Source organism: Solanum tuberosum, unplaced genomic scaffold (genome assembly GCF_000226075.1).
Source record: "Solanum tuberosum cultivar DM 1-3 516 R44 unplaced genomic scaffold, SolTub_3.0 scf00103, whole genome shotgun sequence".
Taxonomy (NCBI): Eukaryota; Viridiplantae; Streptophyta; class Magnoliopsida; order Solanales; family Solanaceae; genus Solanum; species Solanum tuberosum.
Window position 1 is genome coordinate 175,461 of NW_006239027.1, and position 24,808 is coordinate 200,268.

Genomic DNA, 24,808 nt, shown 5'->3' on the forward strand with positions numbered 1-24,808 from the left:
GTTGGTTTAGAACTATAAAAGATATTGATTTATAATTGATGGTAAAGTTGATTTTAGTTATGTTACAACCCTATAATACGTAATACCATAATCTAATCAAGTATATATCAATTTTTTAGTATCATTAAATTAATTTACATGGTGTACAATATGATTTAACTTTGGTGTCAAATTCAAATAAATCTAATTTAATTTTACCATAATGAATGAATTATACCAAATTATAACCAAATAAATTAAAATATATAAATCCATACATTGATGATAAATTTATTATTGGTTATATGTTCCAACTACATTGGTGTAAAAAAAGATTTAAACAAAAAAATTGAAGGGAGAGAACTAAAGAAAAACAAAGAAATTTTTCAGAAAATAAAATGAGGTATATAAAAAGCAAAAAAAAAGGGAGAAAGAGACGAGTGAAGAGAGTTTAGAAAAAAAAGGGTGGAGAGAAAAAGAGAATCAGTTTGCTTAGTATTTTAAGAAGAAGATTAGAAAAGGGGAGGAAAATAAGGAAATAAAAATATTGAGGGATTAATTATTGAGAGATTTGTGGAAGGTAAGTAACAAAATAAGAGAAAAATAAGGAATGAAATCTTTTTTAATATAGAAACGTGTATTGTTATATTATTTATACCAATTTATTTCTTATTTATTTTTATTTATTTTGTTTTTGTAAAAAACTATTGCTATATAGGTGAAAAGTTAAATTATTGTTATATAAGGATTATTTAGGTGCTTAAATTGTACATTTAAGTTTTTCACCCTTAATTTAACCAAGTTCTTGTATAAATAGGAACCAAAACATACCTATAAAAATATTTATTATGTGTAGCCGTAATATTACTACATCTCTAGCGACCCTTTTGTCTCATGGAGAAGGAGAAAACAATTGCTCAAGCAAAATCTTCAATATCCCAAGATGTTTTGTATGAGATATTTTTTCGTCTTCCTGATAAGTCTTTTACACGTTTTAAATGTGTTTCGAAATTTTGTAACTCTCTTGTATCATTCAAAGTCCTTGCATGGACATATCCTCAAAAAAAGTTTTACACCATAAAGCACAAATCTATGATTTCAAACGAATCCAATTTAATAAGGCCTGAGGAGAGAATCGATGAAAAAGGCTCCGCTCATCTTATTAAGGAATTAAATAGCTTCCCTTATCACAAAATTGACTATATTGAAGGTTTGTTCTGCTTATGGAATTCAAGTCAGTTGCCTCCTATTATTTTCAATCCCAGTACAAGAAAAGTAACGTATCTTCCACGTCAAAATCTTGCGGAGGATGAAATCCATGAGTATCATATCATATTGGGTTATGATCCCGAAAAAAAGATGCATAAAATTCTATTGATGACATATCCTCATAACTATTTAATGTCATCATCAAGATATTGGATTTTCACTTTAGGAACAAGTGAATCGTGGCGGGAAATAAAACTAACCAATTTATTTGTGACACCACCCTTGAAAGGAATTTGTATCGATGGAGTTATTTATTTTTTTGTTTACCACAATAGAGGAAGATATTTTAAGATGGCAGCGATTAATTTGAGAGCGGAGAATTTTAGAATTATCTCGTTATGGAATAAACATGGACGCTATTCTGTCGAAGACATTTTTGATTATACTCACTTAATAGAAGTGAAGGGAAAACTAGCCATGGTTGATGTTAAAGAAGGAAAAACGAGAGAGATATTTTTGAGGATTTTACAAAATTCTGAAACTGAAGAATGGATGGATCATATTATTGTCTTTCCTCAACTATTAAGTCGAGATATAGTAAAAGAGAACATATATTATTTGAGGAATTACGTTTATAGTAATAGTCTTAATGGTGAAATCGTATTAATGAACTCCTTGATCAAGCCAAATTGGATGTTTTTTTATAATTTTAAGAAGAATAGTTGGAGAGAAATCGAAGTTTTGGGGTTTGAAGAAAAGATTAATATTTTTGGTATATGTAGTTATATAGAAAGCCTCTTACCATTAGGATATATTTGATTATTGTGAACTTTTTTTTGTTAATTTTAGTTTTTGTTCCGTTGCTTATTTAATAAAATTTTATGGGTCAAAATATTTTATCTATGCGAATATAATTTGTTTTGCATAAACTTAGATATTCAAAAATTATATGAAAAAATATTAGTATAAATTATTATTTCTTTCTATATTAATATGATAAAAAAAATACATCTTAAAATAATGATCAAAATTTATACAATTTAATTTTCGCAAAGTGAAACATTACAAATATTTCGAAAAGGATCAAATATATGACTATTGAATTTCACGAAACACTTATAATGTTAAAAGATGTCGGAAAAATAATTAAAACTTTAAGCTCCGTTAATAAATAAAATATATTATTAATAATTAATAATAATAAAGTCCTAGAAGGAGAGAAAGAGTTGAATTTAATTTGTTTAATTTACTCTATTGTTATTATAATTAAATCACGTTCTTATCGAAAAAGGTTTGCCAATAATTAAAACACATTTATATAAAGTATAGCCGTATAACAAGTCTTGTAAATAAATAAAACTCTTATGGCCAAGAATCTGAAGATTACTGCTCAAAAAACACCATCAATACCTCAAGATATTATTCATGAAATATTCCCCGCATAATGAATCTGAATTAATCGAGTCGGGAGTGATGAGTGCTCATATTCTATTATAATCACTTGGTAGAAGTGGAGGAAAAATTAGTTGTTGTTGATGTTTCAAGAGGAGAAACGGGAGAGATGATTTTGAGGATTTTACAAAATTCTGAAATTGACGAATGGGTGAATCAACGCATTGTCTTTTCTCCGCTATTATGTTGAGAAGCAACAAAAGATAAATTTTGTTATTTGATGAAGAATTGTGTATGTAGAGATACACTAAATGGTGAAATTGTATTGATAAACTCGTGGATAAAGCCAAATAGGATATTCTTTTATGATTTGAAGAAGAATAATTGGAGAGAAATCGAAGTGTTGGGGCTTGAAGAAAAGGATAATATTTTTTATATGTGTAGTTATGTAGAGACCCTTTTATTTCATTTCAGGATGATCTTTAATTTTTAATGATTTTTATTTTCTGCTTTGTTGCTCATTTAATAAAAAAATTATGGACCAAAATACTTTTTTATCTAGCCAGACCTAATTAGCTTTACATAAGCTTAGAGAACTTTTCCCTAGCTCGAAATAATAAGTTATGTGGCATTTGTTGTGCGATTTTTTTCAAAATATGATTTCCATATAAAAGAATGTCATCCTTTTTGTGTTCATGATTGGTGAAGATCTCATTATCTTCGATGGATAATCTAACAACAACAACAACAATATACTCAAATAATCAGATAAATGAAATTTGAGAAATAATCATCTTAGCGATTAATTAAATAATTGTAGCAAGAACGTAAATGATTAATTATATATTGTATCAAAAAGATTGCTTGAATTAAGTAATTAACGATGGAATATTATTACATATACGAATTTTTCTTATTGGCTCAAAAGATACGATATTATATTTATAACGAAATATGGAGGCATACAAGTAGAGATTAAAGATACGATATTTTACATCTCTAAGTATGTTCCATATATCACTAGTCATGACAAACCATGCTATAGGTGTAACACTTTGTTTATTTATTTTCACTTTTTCAAGTATGAAAATAATTTCTTCTAGAATGTTCGTGAACACATTTTGAACTCGAGATTCACTAAGTAAGTTTCAAGTCAAGCTACTTGCTAAGTAAACTACGGATAAGTAAGAAAATCACGTATTTTAAGTATTCAATAATATTTTTGTCTTACATTAATGAAGACTAATTAGCCGTTAACTAGCCGTTGAAGTGATATCTATATAAGATATTACTTGAAGACTTGAAGAATACAGAATTCTTCTAGAAAAATTTCATTTCTCCTATGATCTTTTCTTGTACATTGGATTTTCTTGTTTGGGTTTCGATAATTTTTATTCCAGTTTATAACTAGCAATTTCTGTTCTCAGTTAAGAGAAAGTAAAGGTATATATATTATGAAGCTTCTTTAATATATGTCATTGTTCATTAATATCTTTAATATTGAAATCATTTAAATATTAGATTAACATGTGAACTATTTCAGGTAACAAATGTTCTCCCCAATGGAGAATAAAACGAGCGAGAGTGATTCAAGAAAATATTCAATTTCCGAAGAGATTATGTGTGATATATTTTCTAGGCTTCCTGTTGATTCCTTAATGCGTTTTAAGTGTCTTTCTAAATTTTATAATTCACTTGTATCTGATCCATCTTTTATAGATATTCATGAAAGCCACTCTATATTTCGTCCTCATAAGATAAAAATACTTGCACGTTCAAAAGATGAAAATATCTTTTACACCATAGACCAACAAGCGGAACATAAAAAACCCATTGTTATTAAGGAGTTTGATGGTACTATATGCCATAATTTTCACTATGTTAATGGTTTATTTTGCTTATGGAGTACAAAAGAGCTTCCCCCTGCTATTTATAATCCTATTACAGGATTAGCAAAATATCTTCCTTCCCCAAGTTTCATCAATGATGACTTTACTCATAATTACTATTCATTTGGTTTTGAACCGAATGAAAAAAAGTTCAAAATTTTGATGACTAGTGATCCTCAAATTGGAGGCTCAGGGCATTGGGTTTTAACTCTCGGCTCAAGTGAATCATGGAGAGAGATTGAAAGTGCACCCTGTTTGTTACTTCAATTAACAGGCGGAGAAATTTGCATCAATGGAGTTATCTATTTTGTAGGGATTCACAGTAAAAGACGATGCATAGTGGCATTTAACATTATGATGGAGAATTTTAGAATTATCTCATTGTGGGACGTATTTGATTTTTTTATGCCAAGAGAATTTTATCATGACTTAGTAGAAGTGGAAGGAAAATTAGCAATCATTGATCGTTCAAGGTGTAATATGAGAGAGATGGATTTGATGGTTTTACAGAGTTGTGAAACTGAAGAATGGGTGAAGCATGTAATTACATTTTCTGATGCACTTTGTTCTAGCTTGAAGACTCTGGATTTCTTTTGTAGCAGTACACCTGATGGTGAAATTGTGTGCATTTTTTACCAGCGAAATTTGATTCTCTTTTATGATTTGAAGAAGAAGAGTTGGAGGGAAATTAAAATCACAGAGCTTGCAGACAGATTTGAGATCGTTGGTATCTATAGTCAGGCAAATAATCTTTTACCGTGTATTTATTGTTAGTTTTGAAATTTATTATTTTATTTTTCGGTATTAATTCTAATGTAAGACATCTTTTTCTCTTGTTATTTATCTATATTTAATATTCCTATTGTTAGAGACTTCTTTTTACTTTTTTCCCGCCAAGTAATTGAATTTCAATTCTTGATTAAAAAAAAGGGAAATAATTAAATTCTTATAATATTACCTATTTATATTTTGAATGAACTTTAAATTAGAATTTTCACCCTTTTACAAATTCGTATTACAACAACAACAACAATAATAATAATAATAATAAAATACATAATACATAAACATGCCCTTTAACTTGGCCTTAAAAGTCATCTATACCCTCCAACTTTGGATGTGAATATGTAGATACCTGCGTCCTATGTGACATAATACACGTAGGATGCCACGTAAGAAGCAAATTGGTAACGTAGGACGCCATATATGACACATATGTCTTCTTAGTTCATTCAATCAACAATACAAAAAATTAATTGAAAACAAACTTTGATTCATATATCATCATATGTATTTCAATTTATTTAAGTAATTAATACTCAAAGTGATAGTATAAAAAATATTTGAACATTATTTTTTTAAAAATAAATTTTAAATATGTAGAACATGTTTTAAAAATGAAAAAGAAAGAGAAGTTGAAAAATCATTAATCTTTAAATGTGAAAATGTAATAATTAAATTAAGAGAAATAAATATTTTTAAAAATGAACTGATGGTGTAACTTTGTTGTCCACTGTCAATGGATACTGGATAGTAGTTAATCTCTTATCTATTATGCCTTAAAAAAAAAATCTTTAAGAGATTAGACATGTATTATAACAGGGTTAGTAAAAGACAAACTTTAAATTAAGAAAATAAATATTTAGGATTAATTATTTTTCAGGAAGACTATTAAAAGGAAAATGGAAATAAGAAGATAAAAGAGTAGTCATGTTGAAATAAAATTTGAATAGACTTTGGATATAATATCTGATTATATTCTTTTGACTTCTTGTCAAGTCTTTATTTCGTTTGATGTGCGTTTCTAAATTTTATAATTCTCTTGTAATTGACATTCATCAAAACCGCTTTATTTCGTTTCATTTGCAGCTACACATGATTCCCTAGCTAGATACAAGTCTCATCGCGATCAATTTATTAGAAAGAATTCAAAGGACGATAATTAAATAACTTAGTTCTTAATTTTTTATACAATCTTCATGCTACTATTTGGAACTAGAGGTTGAGGGATTGTTGGTGGTGGTAATGAACCTTGAATGGAGCAAAAACTCCAATGTGATAAAGAGAAAAGTGAACTAAAAGGGAAAATCTTAGACCAACAACTATCATATATGTCTAATACAGCTTTGCAACATTGAGGTCCGATTAATCGAAGTTTAATACTTAAAAAAGATATTATGATCTATTCAACGCATCCATGGACATTCAACACTGATGCTAAACATTTAGAGATATCCGGAAAAAGACCATTCCCTGAACCTGGCAAAAGGCCTCCTCCTCCTCCAAGTAATTGTGAGACGCTCGGAGAAACCTCAATGGATATGCACAAGAAAATAAGTGCGTATGCATAAATAGAAGTCATTTTTCTTACGGATATATAAGTTGGTTACAATTGTATTTGGAATTGAGAGGATTTGAAATTTGATGAAGATTTGGAAGGAGGATTTCATATTTATAGTGTAGGATGTAACGTTAATGTATGATGCAACCTTTTAATTTTTAAATGTCTTTAATATGAGGACTTTATTGTACGTTTTAATAGTTGTTATCAATTATCTTTTTAAGTTTTAACATGACTACGTTGAGAAATTTTCATAAACAACCCAATTTTCAGGTCTTAAGCTAAATTATACCAGAAACATAGAAGCAAAACACAATATTCTGGAGGAAGTAACACAAATTAAATTTCTAAACTATTAGTAATAATAATAATAAATTACTTGCTAATTGGAAGATTACTAGGTTGTAATGAACACTAAACTGTCTCTGTATTCAGATGACAAATAGAGACTATAGCGACCTTGGATAACAACATACCCCGTGCAATCCCACAAGTAGGGTTCAGGGAGAATAGGATGTACGTAAACCTTATCCTTACCTTTGTGGGATAAAACGGTTGTTTCTGATAGACTCTCGACTAAAAAGAAAAGAAGAATCCAAAGCACGAATATAAGAAAATAAGACAGCAAAAAACAGGATACAAAGATAGCAACCTGGATCAAACACTGAAATGAAGATGACCAAAGTTTTCTAACCTTTCACAAATATAGCTGAATTCAAAATTTCCAGTAAGCATTCATAGCAAGAAACAAGTATCACCTCTCATCCTGCTTCTTCTTTAAGACAATAATGGCAACAAAAATGTTCAGAATTCGACAAGAAACCCAAAGATAACTCCGATAAACATTTCATATCAAGAAACAAGTATCGAGAGTCCTGTAGAGATTACAGAAGTCACCTCTCGTACTGCTTTTTTCTTTATATATCAAAGCCTAGTGTTCAAGAAAAATCACCAACTAAGTAAAGCTCTACTTCAAAACTCAGGACATAATCAAAACATCACTACTAATTAACTTTACCCAAAAGTTCATGTACCGTTTACCCCAAACAAGGCCGGCCTGACTGATAGGCCAACATCAGCTTTGGAGACTACAAAATGGACAAGGTATGCTTATGCATCCATAAAACAGTAACAGTTGTTAGGTCTTAAGCTAAATTATACGAAACATAGAACCAAAACATAATATCCTGGAGGAAGTAAGATGAATTAAATGTCTAAAACTATCTCAGCCTTTGGATAAGCATTTGAGATTTGAAAACTTTCCCCCATGACAGTCTTGAGTGAGTAAAAACTTGGAATGTATCTAGTCGCTGCATAGCCACCATCGTAAACCTTGACCTTCCTAAACTTCTTCTCTTTTGGGTTGTAAGAAAGTAGTTCTGTGTGATGTCTGCTTTGCATCAAGATTCTCCATCTTTCCAGAATATGATTGGTATTAAATCAGAAATACAGCTATCACGCGGAATAGAATTCGTCAAAATGCAATCTTTAGTCCAAGAATCATCCTCTTTCATCCACCATATATCAACATGCTGAGAAGAGCAACTATCAGTCAAACATAGACAATTCCCCAACTCCGCTAGCCTCAAGCCCAACGAAGGAGTTTTCAAACCAGGTGGAACTGGCACAGGCTTCACTTCTTCCGTCACAAGATTAAAGGAGTGAATGCTAGCACTTGTTTTAATATCATCATCATCCTTCAGCTAATAAAGAACACCATTGACATTCACATTACCAAATCTACCACATAACGGATAAGCAGCCTCCCCCACATTTCTCCATTTCTCATCAACTCCAAGATTACAAACCTCCAATTCAGACACTTCAGGACGACCCCGAAACTTTCTAATCACTGACCTCAATACCTTATACTGTCTAGAACCTTCACTATAACACAAGGTATAAGCAACACGACGAACCCTTTTCTCCCATTCAGGCAATTTAACCTTAAAATACTCACCCAAAAGAGGATTGCTAATATAAATCGAATAGTTTTCATCATACCTATCACCACTCCACAAACAAATCAACCCATTACATGAACCAATCAATGTCAACTTTTTCCTATCAAAACTATAACCAAATCGATCTTTATGTTTAGGGATGTGAAACTCAGGGGTCAACATAACAGGTCTGTTTCGCGGGCGGGAATAGTAATCATAATCTGCTTTAAGTTCAAGAACTGAAGCAATAGAGTCATCATTCGAAAGCAAAATGCAGGGGAAATTACATGATCTTGTTTGATACATCTTAACAAATAAAGGGTCGGAAGTTAAAAGATTATACCAGCATTTACAAACAGTCTTACATCGGAAAATAGGCTTGATTGTCAATCTTGAAAGAATTTCCACCATAATCTCCCTCGAAAAATCCATAATGGTGACTTCATACGCCCTTTTTCGCTTGCAATCACATTTCACATATACATATTCCTTAACAATTTTGGTTTTTTGATTCTTGAAACTTAACATTGGGTTTGAAACAGTGACAGGAACATCAAAAAGTTCCATTTTTTCTGTCTTACTCATTACAGTGAAATGAACAATTTCTCAATTTTTAGGGCTTTTAGCGGGTGGCATAGGTAATTTGGGCGCGGAAAATGACTGGTTATAAGGATATATATATGGCGGGAGTTTAAACTAATATTTCCGCTATGTTCAGTATCCGACTAATTTAGATTGACGCATTGTGAGACCCATTTTTCGGGACGATGCTTATAATAAGATTTAAGTTATATTTAATGGTGATTTTAATAAAATTTTGTAAATCGTCATTTAATTTAATATGTTGTAACATGTTATAAGTCATACAAAGCGGAACTAGTCTTTCAATTACGAGTTCAGTCGAATCAAGTTTGTATAAATTATTAATAGTAAAAAAATTAGAATCACAAATTCATAAATTTTAACTCTGTCTCTGATTACTTGGACTATAATATTATTTTGTTGTAAATAATGTTTCATTTTTTTCTTTCTAAAATACTTTTGTCATACTATCTTTTGTATTTTGTCAATTCCTTTTTCGAATTGCTTTTGTATTGTTTTTCCTCGAGCTAAGAAACTATCGAAAATAAACTATTTATCTCCGAGATAAAGATAAAATCTCCAAAATGACCAAATCGGACATATCAATACCGTACCATGCCCACCCCTATCTGGTACACTTTGTTTTTGTATTTTTATTTTTATTTTTTTGTTTCCCATCCAATGTTTGGTATCCATATTGAAGTCCAAATAAATCCGGATTCATGCCGGAAAACCTCACATTAAGGGTAACACCGCTTCCTAACAAAGGCGATTCTGTACCATGGAGACTCGATTATGAGACCTCTAATTAAGGACGAAGGAGTTTAAAAGTGAATGAAATACCACTAAGGCGTGGAAAAAAAACCGCTGGAATGCCTGAACCCGGTCTATCAAGAAAATGAATAGCAATAATCTGAACCGGGCAAAACCCTAAGGAGACCTATAAAACACCTTAATATTACAAAACACAAATTCCCTCCAATTTGCCAAACACAGAGACTGACAGAGTGACACCCATTTAGCTAAAGCCTTCAAAGCAGCTGAATTCTGTGTGTTTTTTTGTTTGGTGGGTGAAACTTCTAAAATGGATCAAGATGAACAATGGCTTATCAACTGCTTGAATGCTACGCTTGATCCAAATCAACAAGTTCGTTCTTTTGCTGAAACTTCTCTTCAACAAGCTACCCTTCAACCAGGTAATCTGGAGTGATCTTAAATTAGTTGGTGTCAGCTGTATGGATACTTGATTTGTTCAGTTGGGTTTTATTCCATTGATGGGTCTGTGCATCCATGCTACTTTCTAAAATACTTTTGTCATACTATCTTTTGTATTTTGTCAATTCCTTTTTCGAATTGCTTTTGTATTGTTTTTCCTCGAGCTAAGAAACTATCGAAAATAAACTATTTATCTCCGAGATAAAGATAAAATCTCCAAAATGACCAAATCGGACATATCAATACCGTACCATGCCCACCCCTATCTGGTACACTTTGTTTTTGTATTTTTATTTTTATTTTTTTGTTTCCCATCCAATGTTTGGTATCCATATTGAAGTCCAAATAAATCCGGATTCATGCCGGAAAACCTCACATTAAGGGTAACACCGCTTCCTAACAAAGGCGATTCTGTACCATGGAGACTCGATTATGAGACCTCTAATTAAGGACGAAGGAGTTTAAAAGTGAATGAAATACCACTAAGGCGTGGAAAAAAAACCGCTGGAATGCCTGAACCCGGTCTATCAAGAAAATGAATAGCAATAATCTGAACCGGGCAAAACCCTAAGGAGACCTATAAAACACCTTAATATTACAAAACACAAATTCCCTCCAATTTGCCAAACACAGAGACTGACAGAGTGACACCCATTTAGCTAAAGCCTTCAAAGCAGCTGAATTCTGTGTGTTTTTTTGTTTGGTGGGTGAAACTTCTAAAATGGATCAAGATGAACAATGGCTTATCAACTGCTTGAATGCTACGCTTGATCCAAATCAACAAGTTCGTTCTTTTGCTGAAACTTCTCTTCAACAAGCTACCCTTCAACCAGGTAATCTGGAGTGATCTTAAATTAGTTGGTGTCAGCTGTATGGATACTTGATTTGTTCAGTTGGGTTTTATTCCATTGATGGGTCTGTGCATCCATGCTAAAGATTGGGTGGGTGGGTGGGTTAATTTTTGTGTTTGAGTTGTTTGGGAGGTGCTTAAAGTTCTCTTATTTATGTAAAGTTTGGATCTTGGAGTAGTTTAGTGAGTTTCAATTTACTGTAGCTGCTCTGTGTGCACTCTACCTGCCTTAGACCTCACTTGTGGGATTACAATGAGTATGTTGTTGTTGTAGTTGCTTGGAAGATGCTTAAAGGTCTCTTTTTTATGTAAAGTTTGGATCTTGGAGTAGTTTAGTGAGTTTCAATTTTACTGTAGCTGGTTAGTGTGCAGTCTACCTTCCTCAGACTCCACTTGTGGGATTACATTGAGTATGTTGTTGTATTTGCTTGGAAGATGCTTAAAGGTTTTGAATTTATGTTTAGTTTGGATCTTGGAGTAGTTTAGTTAGTTTCAATTTTACTGTAGCTGGTCTGTGTGCACTCTACCTGCCTCAAACCTCACTTGTTGGATTATACAGAGTATGTTGTTGTTTTAGTTGCTTGGAAGATGCTTAAAGGTCTCTTTTTTATGTAAAGTTTGGATCTTGGAGTAGTTTAGTGAGTTTCAATTTACTGTAGCTGCTCTGTGTGCACTCTACCTGCCTTAGACCTCACTTGTGGGATTACAATGAGTATGTTGTTGTTGTAGTTGCTTGGAAGATGCTTAAAGGTCTCTTTTTTATGTAAAGTTTGGATCTTGGAGTAGTTTAGTGAGTTTCAATTTACTGTAGCTGCTCTGTGTGCACTCTACCTGCCTTAGACCTCACTTGTGGGATTACAATGAGTATGTTGTTGTTGTAGTTGCTTGGAAGATGCTTAAAGGTTTCTAATTTATGTAAAGTTTGGATCTTGGTGTAGTTTAGTGAGTTTCAATTTCATTGTAGCTGATATTAATAGAATGATCATAAATTAGCTGGCATTGATGTGTTGGTGCATTCATGCTAAAAGAAATGTGTGGGGGTTATTTTTTCTGTTTGAGTTGTTTGGAAGATGCTTAAAGTTCTCTTATTTATGTCAAGTTTGGATCTTGGAGTAGTTTAGTGAGTTTCAGTTTGGACATTTTGGGGAGTGTGTTGGTTGAAATGGTGTCGAAGTACAACATTTTGACTTCAAATTTTGAAACTAACTGCCCCACAGGCTTTGGTATAGTGGTAAGAGCATCAAGATTGGTGTGTACATAAGGTGCACGTGTTCGAGCTGTTGCAGACAAAAGTTTTGTATTTAAGTGGAAAAGGATAGAGCAGCGGACCTATTATATACTGAGTTTTGAACTGTGTGCTACTGGTGTTGGGATTTTGTGTTTATCAAAAAAGAAAAAGAAAGCTTAGAAGCTAACTGTTCATGTCAAAGATTTGAGATACTCTTTTGTGGTGCAAAGGAAACTATGTAGATGAAACTGAAACATTACTAGAGTTTCTAGAGTCCTTGCAAGATGAACAAGGACATGCTTTTTTTTTTGAATTATAAATTGGCTTCCAGCACTGTCTTTGTGTGTGATTAGTACACTGCAACCTTTCTCAAAAAGTTTGAGGTTCAGGCCTTCAGGCAGTTCAATGAAAGAGCAATAAGAATGTGTTAGTTTGCTGGTTATTGTAATGTGAGGAACTTGGTCAAACATCTTGTTTGTATGCTATATAATTGTTGCAATCTAACGTGACCATAATTTTGTAACCTCAGGTAATACCATTTTTCTCTTTACAACTTGGATGACTGTTCTTAACTTTCTTAATAGCATATTCATAACTCCAAGTAAGGTAAAAAAGAAAAAGAGAAATCATTGAAGCACTAAGTATTGTTGATCTATAAGCATGTAGTACAAGCCATGAAGTCTTGACTACTGACATAAGTTACAAGTCTGGAATTAAGCTTTTTGCTATGTTTGTGAATTATGGTGATCTATAAACATGGATGGGTTTAGATATTCCAGGACCCTTCATGAGTTTAGTCATGTTATTTGAAAAAAATTCTGTAGATAGGATAAACTTTAACCTTTGTTAATTTTGTCTTTTCCTGAAGGTTTTGGAAGCTCATTGTGTAGAATTGCAGCAAAGAGAGAGCTACCTTTGGGATTACGTCAGATATCCTGTTATATATATGTGTATATATATCGATATGTGTATGTATAAACACACACAGACACACATATATAAATAATATAAATGTATATATTAGCTTCTTTCCTTTCAAATTGTACCAATGTGATAATCCACAATGACTAGGCTTTTGTGCGCCTTTTTTTTTTTGTTGATTGCTTGTTTGTTTCCTTTTGGCCTTGTAAGCTTAACTTGCTTTTTACCTAGCTGCTGTTATTCTAAAGCAGTTTATAAAGAAGCATTGGCAGGAGGGTGAGGAGGGTTTTGAGCATCCTGTTGTTTCAAGTGATGAAAAGGTTGCTTGTCCTGTTTCCCTTATCATTTGGATCTGTTTCAGCTCCAAATTTTTTACCAGTCTTATTGCTTCTTTGAAATGCAAAATTTAAAGACTTTTTGCAGTCCTTTAACATCTGGCTTTAACTTACTGTTGGCATTATTAACTTTTTCCTCTTTAAAAGTCTAATTTATTGGTCAGTTTGTGCTGTTAAATGTTGAATAGTCATACTAGAACAACTGATTATTTTGTTATCATATGGCTAACTAGATTATCGTGATATATTCGCTAACTTTTGTTTAGAGGTAGCATGAATTTTCTTCATGAAGATGCTATTATTTTAACAGACCAAGGCCTCAAGCATTTGCAGGTGGAGGCTTCCGTAGAATTTTTGTGGTTTGGATATCAATGGCTTTCTCCGTTATTATTTTATCGTATGTTAAATAATTTTTTGCTATTTTTTGTATGGGCAATTCGGGGTTTAGAATAAGCAGAATAGAGCAGCAAAGACAGCATTTTCCATTATTTTCCACTGATTACACCCCCTTCTGATGCTGGAAGGAATAATAGTTGGGGAGGTGCGGAGGGCATAGAATTTTTTGCTCTGACTGCACCCCCTTCTGATTCTTGTAGGGAATAATAATTGAGAGGCGACTGTCGGCTTCTTAGGAATCCTTCAGGTTAATTTTACCTACATAAATTTGCTTTTAATTCATTCTAAAAGGCATATATATGTGTGCAATGTGGTTTTAACCTCTGAAAAAACTTGGCTTTTGTAACTGCTATTTTTAGTAGAAAGATAAAGATTGGCTGGAGTAACCTTCACGACCATACGGTTTTCTTCTGTAGAACTAGAGGAATTATGGTGATCAACATAATAACAACTTACAGTTGGTGTTTGAAAAGATCAGATTTTCGATAGATATAAAATATAACGGTAGGATATTTATATATTCTCATCTTGTTTATAAGTTATAGATTCAAGAAGGAAGAAACCTATAGCAAATTGAGCAAGAGAGAAGGCTCCTGCTTGAACCTAATTATTTTGTACCATATTGATTTGGTGATAATCAGGATAGCAATAAATCAATCTTCCTTCCTGCAGCACCTACTTTATGAGGATCTAAATCCTATTCTATCTTTGGGATTACATCTCAGGTGTTTAGGGAAGCTCTGTTGTTTCACTTTCTGTATACAGATTTGTGGTGTGATTCTGTGTGTTTTTCAGGTAGCTATACGTGGCCTTCTGTTGCCATTGCTCGATGATCCTCATAGAAAGATCTGCACAGCCATTGGTATGGCTGTGGCATCTATTGCCCATTATGATTGGCCAGAAGACTGGCCTGATCTCTTACCATCACTAATGAAGTGTATCACTGACCAAACAAACATGAATGCTGGTGAGTCATTTGTTTCACCTTATCATGAAGTGAAAAGATTGGAATAAACTTTTTTTTTTTCATCTGAATTGTCATACAACTTATTGGTTGGCATCCTTCTTTTGCTGACTGCTTAAAACCGAGAATTTAGAAGTCTGATGTTTAAATTGTGCAGTTCATGGAGCTTTGAGGTGCTTTGCTCTTGTATCTGCGGATTTGGACGATAATATGGTTCCAAAACTTGTTCCTGTTTTGTTTCCTTGCTTGCATACAATTGTTTCATCACCCCAGGTTAATTTTGTTTTCTCTCTCTGCCTTTCTTTTAATTTGCGGAAGTAGATATCTTAAATGTCTGCAAATGGTGGTAGTTAGTAATTTCTTTTAGTTCTTTTGCTTCTCGTGTCACCCGGAAAGTACTGCTCTTCAGATTCCCCTCTTTTTCTGCAGATTTATGAGAAACCTTTGCGCATGAAGGCTCTTTCAATAGTTTATGCTTGCACCTCAATGCTAGGGGCTATGAGCGGTGTATATAAGGTATTTTCAGTCTGTATGAAAAAACTTTAAGCTTACAACATTGTGTAATTATATCATCATTGCTTATTTTCTGTGTTAAGACGGAGACCAGTGCAATGATGTCACCTATGATTCAATCTTGGATCAACCAATTCTCTTCTATTCTAGAGCATCCAGTGCAATCGGAAGACCCTGATGATTGGAGCATCCGGATGGAGGTCGATATTCTTTGTTTTCGTCAAAAATATATGATGCCTTATCTTAACTTTTTTTGTGTCACAGATTATAACTTCCCCTTGATACTTTTAGGTTATAAAGTGCTTGAATCAGTTCCTCCAGAACTTCCCGAGCCTTATGGAAAGTCAATTTGGGGGTCAGTATCCTCATCTATTCTCCAGGACTAGATTACTCTTTAATATTATATGTTAAAGTGACATTGCCATGCATAGATGATAAATATTCTGACATTTCTGGCTATTTTGTTTTGTTATCCTATTTCTTTTCAGTTTTTATGGGGCCATTGTGGCAGACATTTGTATCATCTCTAGGAGTATATACACGATCATCAATTGAAGGAATTGAAGATCCTTATGATGGGAGATATGATTCTGATGGTGCAGAGCAAAGTCTTGAATCAATCATCATCCAGGTAAAAGAGACTGAGCGCTGTCGTTATTGTTAATGTTTGGACTTTTAGATTTCAGGCGCTACCTATATCTGTTGCTGCAACATTTGAAATTGTTAATGTTATGTTCTTTGACTATGGAAACCTGGGACTTCTTTCTCCTCTTTCATATGAAAAAAGAATCGCATTTAATCTTCAAATTATTAGATCTGAATTTTGTGGATCTCAGGTATAATGTGGACATTGACTGAACTCAGCGATTCTCATCTTGGTGTGTTCTTGTCTTAGCTTTGTCTATATGAGTGATATGTTTTCTGTTGTCGTCTCGCAGTTGTTTGAGTTTCTATTGACTATTTTGGGCAGCCCCAAATTTGTAAAGGTATGTTGCATAGCTTCTTTTAATTGTCTGCACCTTTTTATTTATAATGGTTGATGATGATTTAGAGTTGGAGATATCATTGTAGGTAGTTGGGAACAATGTAAAGGAGTTGGTTTACTACACTATTGCCTTTATGCAGACAACAGAACAGCAGGTAATGATTAGTTTCTTTTTCAATTAGTTTGAGATTCAAAAGCTGCAATTGTGTAGATCTCTTTTATTATGGCATAAAAGAACGAGAGATCTTTTATTTTTGGTTATCTCAGCATGCTGAAAAACACATAATCATTAGTCAAGCCTCTGATAAAATATCCTTGGATGGCCTTAACAAGTTTGTTGAATAACCATTTACTGAGTGTACCTGAATTTAAACATACAAAGATTTGCAGCATTTATTTGTTATAGAAGTAGAAGCTACTTCCTATGGGCTTTGTGCCCCTTCGTTTCTATTTTCCAAACTGGGGAAAAGGTGATGGAGATTGTGTGTCACTAAACCAGAATCCTGTGGTCATGGTACTTGTGCATCTTAGTATGTTTCTTTTGTGATCCTCTTGGTATCTTGTGCGTTGACTTAAAGATGCAAATTCCTTGTTTTACTGGCAATTTAAAACCTGGGTTTGTCTTTGAGTGCTTTGTCTACCTTAATTATGGAAAACTATATAACAGCTATGCCTCTCTACCTTCTCAAGGTAGGGGGTAAGGCTGCACACACACCACCCTCCCCAGACCACACTTATGGGATTACATTGGGTATGTTGTTATTTAACAACTGTTAGAGGGAAAAACATATTGTTATGAGTTCACCAGCAGATCATGCCCCCATGGATATCTAAGAGAGGGGATACTAAACAGAGGACTGATATGCTTGTCTTTCCGCAGAGTGAGTGAGGGAAGTCGTCAGTGTGTCAAAGTGATTATTTTTATTCAAGTTACACCAAAATGTTAAATATTGTAAACATCCAACTGAACAGACTGTAGCACTTCTGATCTGTTTCAAAATATATATTATTTTTTCCTCTCCAGCTAGTGGTAATGTTCTTCAGTATGTTTGGGATAACAACACTGCACCTTCTGAGAGATTAAGAAGCAGGCTTTGTGTCTGCCAAACTGCTGGAGATATATATTAAGTTCATTATATAGGGCAGCTTGTTTTCAGTTGCTGATTATTAGTATCAAGGTTCTGTGTCTACTATCATTTTTTGCAGTATTTTTACTTTTATTATCTCTCCTCTCTATGGAATTGAGGCACCTAATTCTTTGTTTGCTACTTGATCACAACTTTACTTGTTTTTATACGTCTTATATAACTGTAATTACAAAAAGAAGTCTTCGTATACCTTCTGTGTTTATCTTGTCTTTTGATTCGGATCCCAGGTTAACGCTTGGTCTGTTGATGCCAATCAATATGTTGCTGATGAGGATGATAATACTTACAGTTGTCGTGCTTCTGGTAAGCTGTTTCTAGGTGCTAACTTTCCCTCTTTTTCCATAAACCCCTGAGGTCTCTCTATTTCTTTCTCTCTTAGTTAACAGACAATCTGTCAGTGGATAGAAGTTATTAGTTATTTCACATTTAGGATCATTAACATAGGATTGCAGCAAGGGTTCCTGTCATCAGACTTGTGAGATTTTAGTTAGAAGGTTTAGTGCTTTTGTTAATGTGTGTGGTGGTAATTGCATTATTTTTTTTCCCAACATATCTTTTGCTTTCACCTTGAATGGTCTTTCTTGCCATTACATTCTTGTACGCTCTGTCAAAGGTACACGGTATCACTTCACAGCTTCACGAATACATAGTTTTTCTGATAAGGTAGGTTAAAGCTTCATGCAAAGCATAGTTAACCACAAGAAGTATATAGATCTACAATGTGAACTTATTTAATTCATGAACTTCTGCTCCCTATGAAACTGGTTTATCTCTTATGAATTATAATATAATGTTTCAGTGGTCTAGCTTGCAAGGTTGGATTTCTGGCACTAATATACTGACTAATATGACAATATTTTAAGTTGTTGAGGGTTGACTTGTTCTACCCTCAAGAACAAATTTATTCTAGTGATGTGAAGCAGGCCAGTTTCACTTTCTTAGGGCCTTTACTTCTGAGGAGTTTTCTGATTTCGATATGGACTAGTTTAGTGGTCTGTTAAAAAAACTAAGCTCATGATAGCAAATAAAATAAAATAAAAAATCTTTTGTTTTCTCAGATTTGGGCGTCTGGCTGCACTTTCTTTCTTCTTGATTTTATCTAACTGTAAACTTGATTTTTGAGTTTCAGAACTCTGCATGCCAACTCCGTGCATGATATATCTATGCTGTCGGATAGCTCTATTCTGTACTTTATTTGATATGAAACTGTCATCCCAGGTGCTCTTTTGTTGGAAGAAGTCATTAGTTCTTGTGGTACACAGGGAATTCATGCTATCATTGATTCTGCAAAGACGCGATTTAGGGAGTCTCAGCAAGAAAAAGCATCTGGTGCTTCAAGCTGGTGGAGAGTAAGTGAAAAAGAAATACTCCATCCGTTTCAATTTGTTTGTCTGGTTTTGGCTTGACACGGAGTTTAAGAACTTGTGGTCTTAAACTAGAGAAACGTAGAATGTACCAAAATACCCTTTAATTTTGTGGTCTTAAACATGCCATGTTAAAAATTGGAACTAAAGAGTTACCAAAAAGGGAAAGAGACGTTCTTTTTGAAGCAGATTAAAAAGGAAAGTAAGACAAACAAATTGAAACAAAGGGAGCACTATGTTTTTGACAGCTTTGATGCTAATTAGCTTATTTAACCGTTCTCAATGCTCTATGCTATACATGGACTTTGGTATGGGTAGTAGATATGTGAAAATGCATCTAGCATAAGTAGGCTCAACTTCCAGCCTGAAGTTTGGAAGATTAATAATAAGTAACTATAGGGAAATGAAGAGTCTAGTTAAGGACTAATATGGTAGAAAAATACTTTGACAAGCAATGTAGGATCATCAAGATTTGTGACTCTGCTAAAGTTTATTAATCTTTTGTTGAACAGTGAATAATACTTTAATTTGCTCGAGTATCTACTTCTAGTCTGGTTTGCATTATGATCTACGTATAATTTCAACATGTTGTCAATATATTTCTATTTAATGAATGAGAAGTTTGATGTCTTATAATTTGTTGGTTGATCTTGTTTATAAAGTCAAATGATTTCATTTATTGTATGCCAATATGAGGTCTAGAAGTATATTTAAAATGTGAGTGTATGGGGGTTTCTTCTATCAAACCTATGCAACTGTTGCAAAATGAAAATTTTCCTTACACCAGCTATGTTTTTTACGGAAGTGATTATTATTACCCTCCCCTTGTTCTACTTAATACAAACATATCCTGCTTCTCTCATTGTGTAATATCTAGAAAGACATGGTGTTGTCTTCCATATTCATTTCCTATGGTTTCCAATTCTCTGTACCGTGCAGCACATAGTTGCAACATTGTCCTTGGGCATACCTAATTAATGAGGGAACAAGGGTCCATAGTAGCAAGAGATAATCTGTATCCTCCTCCCCGCTCTCCTTACACATCAATAGCACAATCTCACCACAATCCTTCTTTATTCCCTAAGATCGTCGACAGTAATAATTGCATTCCATACTGCTAAACCAATTTAGTAGCGTTTTATGAGTAGTACTCTTGCACCAAGCCGTCTGATAACTCTTACTTTTGGCAGATGAGGGAGGCCACACTTTTTGCTTTGGCATCAGTGTCTGAACAGCTACTTGAAGCTGAGGTTTGTGTTACTTCCATTACTTTTAAATGGTGATTTTATGACTTTATGCTTCAATGCTTGTTAACTTAAAAATAAAAGAGCGTTCCTGGTAGATTCTTTTTTCTGTGTAAATTGTAGTAATTACTTATATTGTTTTACTTTCCTCTCAGGCCCCTGAAATCACTAAAGTCAGTTTAGGAGATACCTTAGAACAAATTCTTTCGGAAGATATGTCAACAGGTAAATCTGGTTTTGTAGATCAAATTGGATTTTAGGTTATGTTGTATGGAGATAGATGTGTGAGGTTCACTATATTGGATATAGTATTGATGCATGCTAAGGTAGATGTTGAGATATCTCTAATAAATTAGTGCTCTTGTGGATTTTGCAGGGGTGAATGAATATCCCTTCTTATATGCCCGTATATTCTCTTCCATTGCTAAGTTCTCCTCCATGGTAATTGGCTTTGTAATTCCCATCGAAACAAGTAAGACTTTATCTTTCGTTTTGCTATGCAACTATATGGCTCACAATTAATTGTTGTTTGCTCAGGTCAGCCAGGGTCTAATTGAGCACTTCCTATATGCAGCCATCAAAGCACTTGGCATGGATATGTGAGAACCTAATTTAGTACTTAATTCTACTATCAAAGAAAAATAAAGATCTCAGTTATTGATGATGGTTAACAACAGGCCTCCACCTGTTAAAGTAGGGGCATGTAGAGCACTTTCTCAACTTTTACCTGATACAAATAAAGAGATTCTCCGTCCTCATTTCTTGGATATATTTTCATCACTCACAGATCTTCTTAAGCATGTAAGTAACTATGAAAGCAAACTCCTTATTGTCTTTTTTTCCTCTGTGGTTGTTGAAGCTAAGGTTGACTGTCTGCTCCCCAGGCTTCTGACGAGACCATGCATCTAGTGCTTGAAACACTACAGGAGGCTGTAAAAGCAGGTAATTATTAGAAGAATATGAGCCGAGTATAAATTCAACTTAGCATGCATTTCCACTTTGGAGTTCCAAAGCTTTTGAGTGGGGTGCCCCTTAAAATTTTCCAAGCGCTCTATGTATGATGTTTCTAACATATTTTACCTATGTAGGCCCTGATTTGGTGGTGTCTATTGAGCCAGTTCTCTCTCCGATTATACTCAATATGTGGGCTTCGAATGTTGCTGATCCTTTTGTCAGCATTGATGCTCTTGAGGTTCTGGAGGTAGTAATTGAAAGGCTATTCTTTGATTACAGAAATTTAATTTAGCAATGTTATATGGACTTCACCAGAAAAAATGAATTAACATGTTATTGTATACATGTATATATGTTGTAATATACATCTATTGGCTATTCTCTGAATCCTAAAATTATGTGATGAAGAATCCAACCTCTAGATGAAATACAAATGTTACTAGTTTCAAAAAAAAATCCAACCTCTAGATCGCACCTGTATCGGGTACCCAAACCTGTATCAAGGTACCCGTACATGAGCAACATAATTGACTAGTGTAAGCAAGTCAACCTATCGTGCAACATCATGCCACAACTAGGAGAACTTCAACTAACTGCTTTGGCAAAAGTCAATTCTGTCTTTGAACCTACCTCCTTTCCTTTGGCTCAGGTTAATGAGCAGTATATATTTGTGGTTTATAGTAAATGGATATACGTAATGAGCATTTATATATATGTGTGTGTTTGTTATAGATGTATTTGTGTATATATATGTAATGTTCTCGTTTTCAGATGAATTCTCACTTTTCATGCATTTGTCTTACTGAAATTATAGATTTCGTCTCCGTGACATAGCTTGCTTAAGGACTTCAGTTATATTATCTTCTGTTACAATGTAAATTGACCACCATTTTCCCTTTTGCTTGCAGGCAATAAAAAATGCTCCCAGTTGTATACACCCAGTGGTTTCTCGAGTTTTACCTTATATTGGGCCCATTCTAAATAATGTATGCTCTGAATTTTATGTCTTATTAAGGGTTTTTTTTAGGACTTAAGATTATCTATTTTGAAGAAAGGTTGTATTAGTTATCGTGCCTGATAGAAGTTTCCGTCATCTGTCAGCCACAACAGCAGCCAGAGGGTTTAGTTGCTGCTTCACTTGATCTCGTGACAATGTTGCTGAAGGTTGTGTTTACGTAAAATATAAGGATCTTTGTTGAAACCAATCCTTAAGTAACTTTCATAATTCCTGTCTGACTGGAAGATAATCTGTTGTAAAGTTATCTAATGTATCGATTATGTGTTTATTTCAGAGTGCCCCAACTGACATTGTAAAGGCGGTGTATGAAGTCTCTTTTGATCCTGTTGTTCGTACAGTCCTTCAAAGTGATGATCATAGTGAAATGCAGGTTATATATGTGGACTCTGTTTCTACTTGGAAATTGCTCCTAACTTACGCTTCTGTTAGTATTGCTTGGTATGATCACAAGCTAGAAGTAACATATTGATGTTGGTTTGGGTCCAGAATGCAACACAGTGCTTAGCTGCTCTTATATCTGTGGGGAAAGAAGAATTGCTTGCTTGGGGTGGTGATACTGCGTTTGCAATGAGAAGTTTGCTTGATGTGGCTTCAAGGTTGGGTTGTCGTTCTTCCTTTTTCTTGAGCCCTATTGAATCTTTTGAATTTCTAGTCGTCTGGTTATCATGCTTCAATTTGTAATATGGGGCTGGTGGAGGTCATCGATCACTTGCCATCATCTATTTTTGCTCGATGAATCTCTTTGATCTTCCTCTTTAGCATGGTGTACAGATGTCATATCAAGAGACGTACCAAAATAAGTTGATTAATCTTTTTAGGATTATGCTACTTTGCTGTAATAATGGAATGCCCAAAGAAAGTATAAGAAGGGAGAAAAAAGATTAGACGGTGAAAACTGTATTATAGATTGCTTTATACTTCATAAGTATAAGTTTAAAAGTATGGGATGTTCATACTTTTCATATGCTCGCTTTTTCGTCAGTTTTTCCTCTTTTTTTTTTGGTTCCTGGGTGGGCGGGGGGAGGTGTACAAGCTGATGGTAAGACAACCACATATTAAGCTTGTCCTGTGATTATGTTTCGGGTTGCAGAATTGTAGACATATGGACTATACTGCTTGAATGATTGATTTATGCTGAATGAATGGTTTATTGTTGACAATTACTGCGTGCAGGCTTCTGGACCCCGATCTTGAAAGTTCTGGAGCACTTTTTGTTGGGAGCTATATCCTGCAACTTATTTTGCATCTCCCTTCACAAATGGCCCAACATATCAGAGACCTGGTTGCTGCTCTTTTGAGGCGCATGCAATCTTGTAAACTTTCTGGGTTAAGAAGCTCTTTGTTGGTTATATTTGCCAGATTGGTATGGTTTCCTCATCCTTGTTTGAGGATCTGTCGTTGCATTTTTGGCTGGTAACTGCTGCATATGTGTCAGTCTCGTTTCAGTCACACAGTGAACTAAATTTGTATATAGGAAATAATGAGTAGGCTCTAACATAAATTTGTGGACTACACATACCACACATAAAGATTCTTTTTTTTGACAAAGGTAACAATTTTGTGTATTAATCTTCAGCACTAAAGGCTGGGATCCCAAATTTACATCATTGAGCTACATACAGTTAAGTATACTCAAACAAAACTAAACTAGATCCTACTTCATCTTACAAAGAACCTAGGATATCTATAATAGCTATAGGAACTGCACCAATAGCAAAAAGTGATAATGCGCAATTCATTTTAATCCTGTGTAAAGGACTACTAATGCTCTCATAGCATCTCATATTTCTCTCCCTTCATATGGTCCACGAAATCACTTCTGGGACAATTCTCCATGTGCTTTGGTCTGTACTGCCACTACCTTCATTGTTCCAGCTTTCTATGACCTGACTTGTCCTTTGTTGCATGGTCCAACATGTGCCCCGAAGATTTGCCCTTTCTAAAGATTCTTTTTCCTAGTTAGCTTTTAATTCAAAATACATTGGGAGGCTTTAGGATCAGAACCAAAACCAAATTGTAATTCCTTTCAATATCTTCCTAGAAACTGAAATTTTCACAAGTCGTTTGCCACAGCACATCTTCTGATAGCACTCACATATTACAATGTTTCTGTTAGAATAGGAATAGGTTTAACCAATCCTATTAGAATAGGAATAGGTTTATACAATCCTATTAGAATAGGAATAAGTTTATACAATCCTATTAGAACAGGAATAGGAATAGAAATAGAAATAGGAATACTAAATAGTATCCTACTTGGTAAAGGATTGTATTCTAGGGTCTATAAATAGGGTCTCAATGTAATAATGTAAACAACAACAATTCAATAATATTCTTT

The 24,808-nt window shown here is 33.8% G+C and overlaps 2 protein-coding genes across 3 annotated transcripts in view; one reads left to right on the top strand and one right to left on the bottom strand.

Annotated features, from left to right (window-relative positions):
• Window positions 1–8,210: 8,210 nt before the first annotated feature.
• LOC102593140 (F-box protein At3g07870-like) lies at window positions 8,211–9,320 on the bottom strand. The gene is made up of 2 exons (XM_015309260.1): window positions 8,619–9,320; window positions 8,211–8,513 (listed from the first exon to the last, which is right to left on the bottom strand). Exons 1-2 carry the CDS (start codon window positions 9,318–9,320, stop codon window positions 8,211–8,213), a joined length of 1,005 nt encoding a protein of 334 aa, XP_015164746.1.
• Window positions 9,321–10,302: 982 nt separating this feature from the next.
• The window catches only part of LOC102594878 (importin-9), an 18,168-nt gene continuing 3,662 nt past the window's right edge, over window positions 10,303–24,808 (top strand). The window contains exons 1-25 of one of the 2 annotated variants that reach the window (XM_006348536.2): window positions 10,303–10,531; window positions 13,497–13,558; window positions 13,777–13,869; window positions 15,076–15,247; window positions 15,402–15,517; window positions 15,674–15,760; window positions 15,841–15,957; window positions 16,049–16,112; window positions 16,246–16,388; window positions 16,696–16,743; window positions 16,829–16,897; window positions 18,118–18,193; window positions 19,109–19,239; window positions 20,445–20,504; window positions 20,654–20,723; window positions 20,875–20,939; window positions 21,036–21,097; window positions 21,176–21,299; window positions 21,383–21,440; window positions 21,587–21,699; window positions 22,361–22,438; window positions 22,554–22,616; window positions 22,745–22,840; window positions 22,957–23,066; window positions 23,644–23,833. In XM_006348536.2, coding sequence (XP_006348598.1) covers window positions 10,420–10,531; window positions 13,497–13,558; window positions 13,777–13,869; window positions 15,076–15,247; window positions 15,402–15,517; window positions 15,674–15,760; window positions 15,841–15,957; window positions 16,049–16,112; window positions 16,246–16,388; window positions 16,696–16,743; window positions 16,829–16,897; window positions 18,118–18,193; window positions 19,109–19,239; window positions 20,445–20,504; window positions 20,654–20,723; window positions 20,875–20,939; window positions 21,036–21,097; window positions 21,176–21,299; window positions 21,383–21,440; window positions 21,587–21,699; window positions 22,361–22,438; window positions 22,554–22,616; window positions 22,745–22,840; window positions 22,957–23,066; window positions 23,644–23,833 — 2,379 coding nt within the window. In that variant the 5' untranslated portion in view covers window positions 10,303–10,419. Of the gene's footprint in view, window positions 10,532–11,154; window positions 11,384–13,496; window positions 13,559–13,776; window positions 13,870–15,075; window positions 15,248–15,401; window positions 15,518–15,673; window positions 15,761–15,840; window positions 15,958–16,048; window positions 16,113–16,245; window positions 16,389–16,695; window positions 16,744–16,828; window positions 16,898–18,117; window positions 18,194–19,108; window positions 19,240–20,444; window positions 20,505–20,653; window positions 20,724–20,874; window positions 20,940–21,035; window positions 21,098–21,175; window positions 21,300–21,382; window positions 21,441–21,586; window positions 21,700–22,360; window positions 22,439–22,553; window positions 22,617–22,744; window positions 22,841–22,956; window positions 23,067–23,643; window positions 23,834–24,808 lie in introns of those variants that run through there. The other variant, XM_006348535.2, reaches the window with a different exon arrangement.

Bases quoted from the DNA above. Each gene is read 5' to 3' on its own strand.
- LOC102593140 (XM_015309260.1), bottom strand. From the start codon at position 9,320: ATGGAACTTTTTGATGTTCCTGTCACTGTTTCAAACCCAATGTTAAGT. The intron at 8,514-8,618 runs GTTTGTAATCTT...GTTCTTTATTAG, and splicing joins CTGAAGTGTCTGAATTGGAG to CTGAAGGATGATGATGATAT.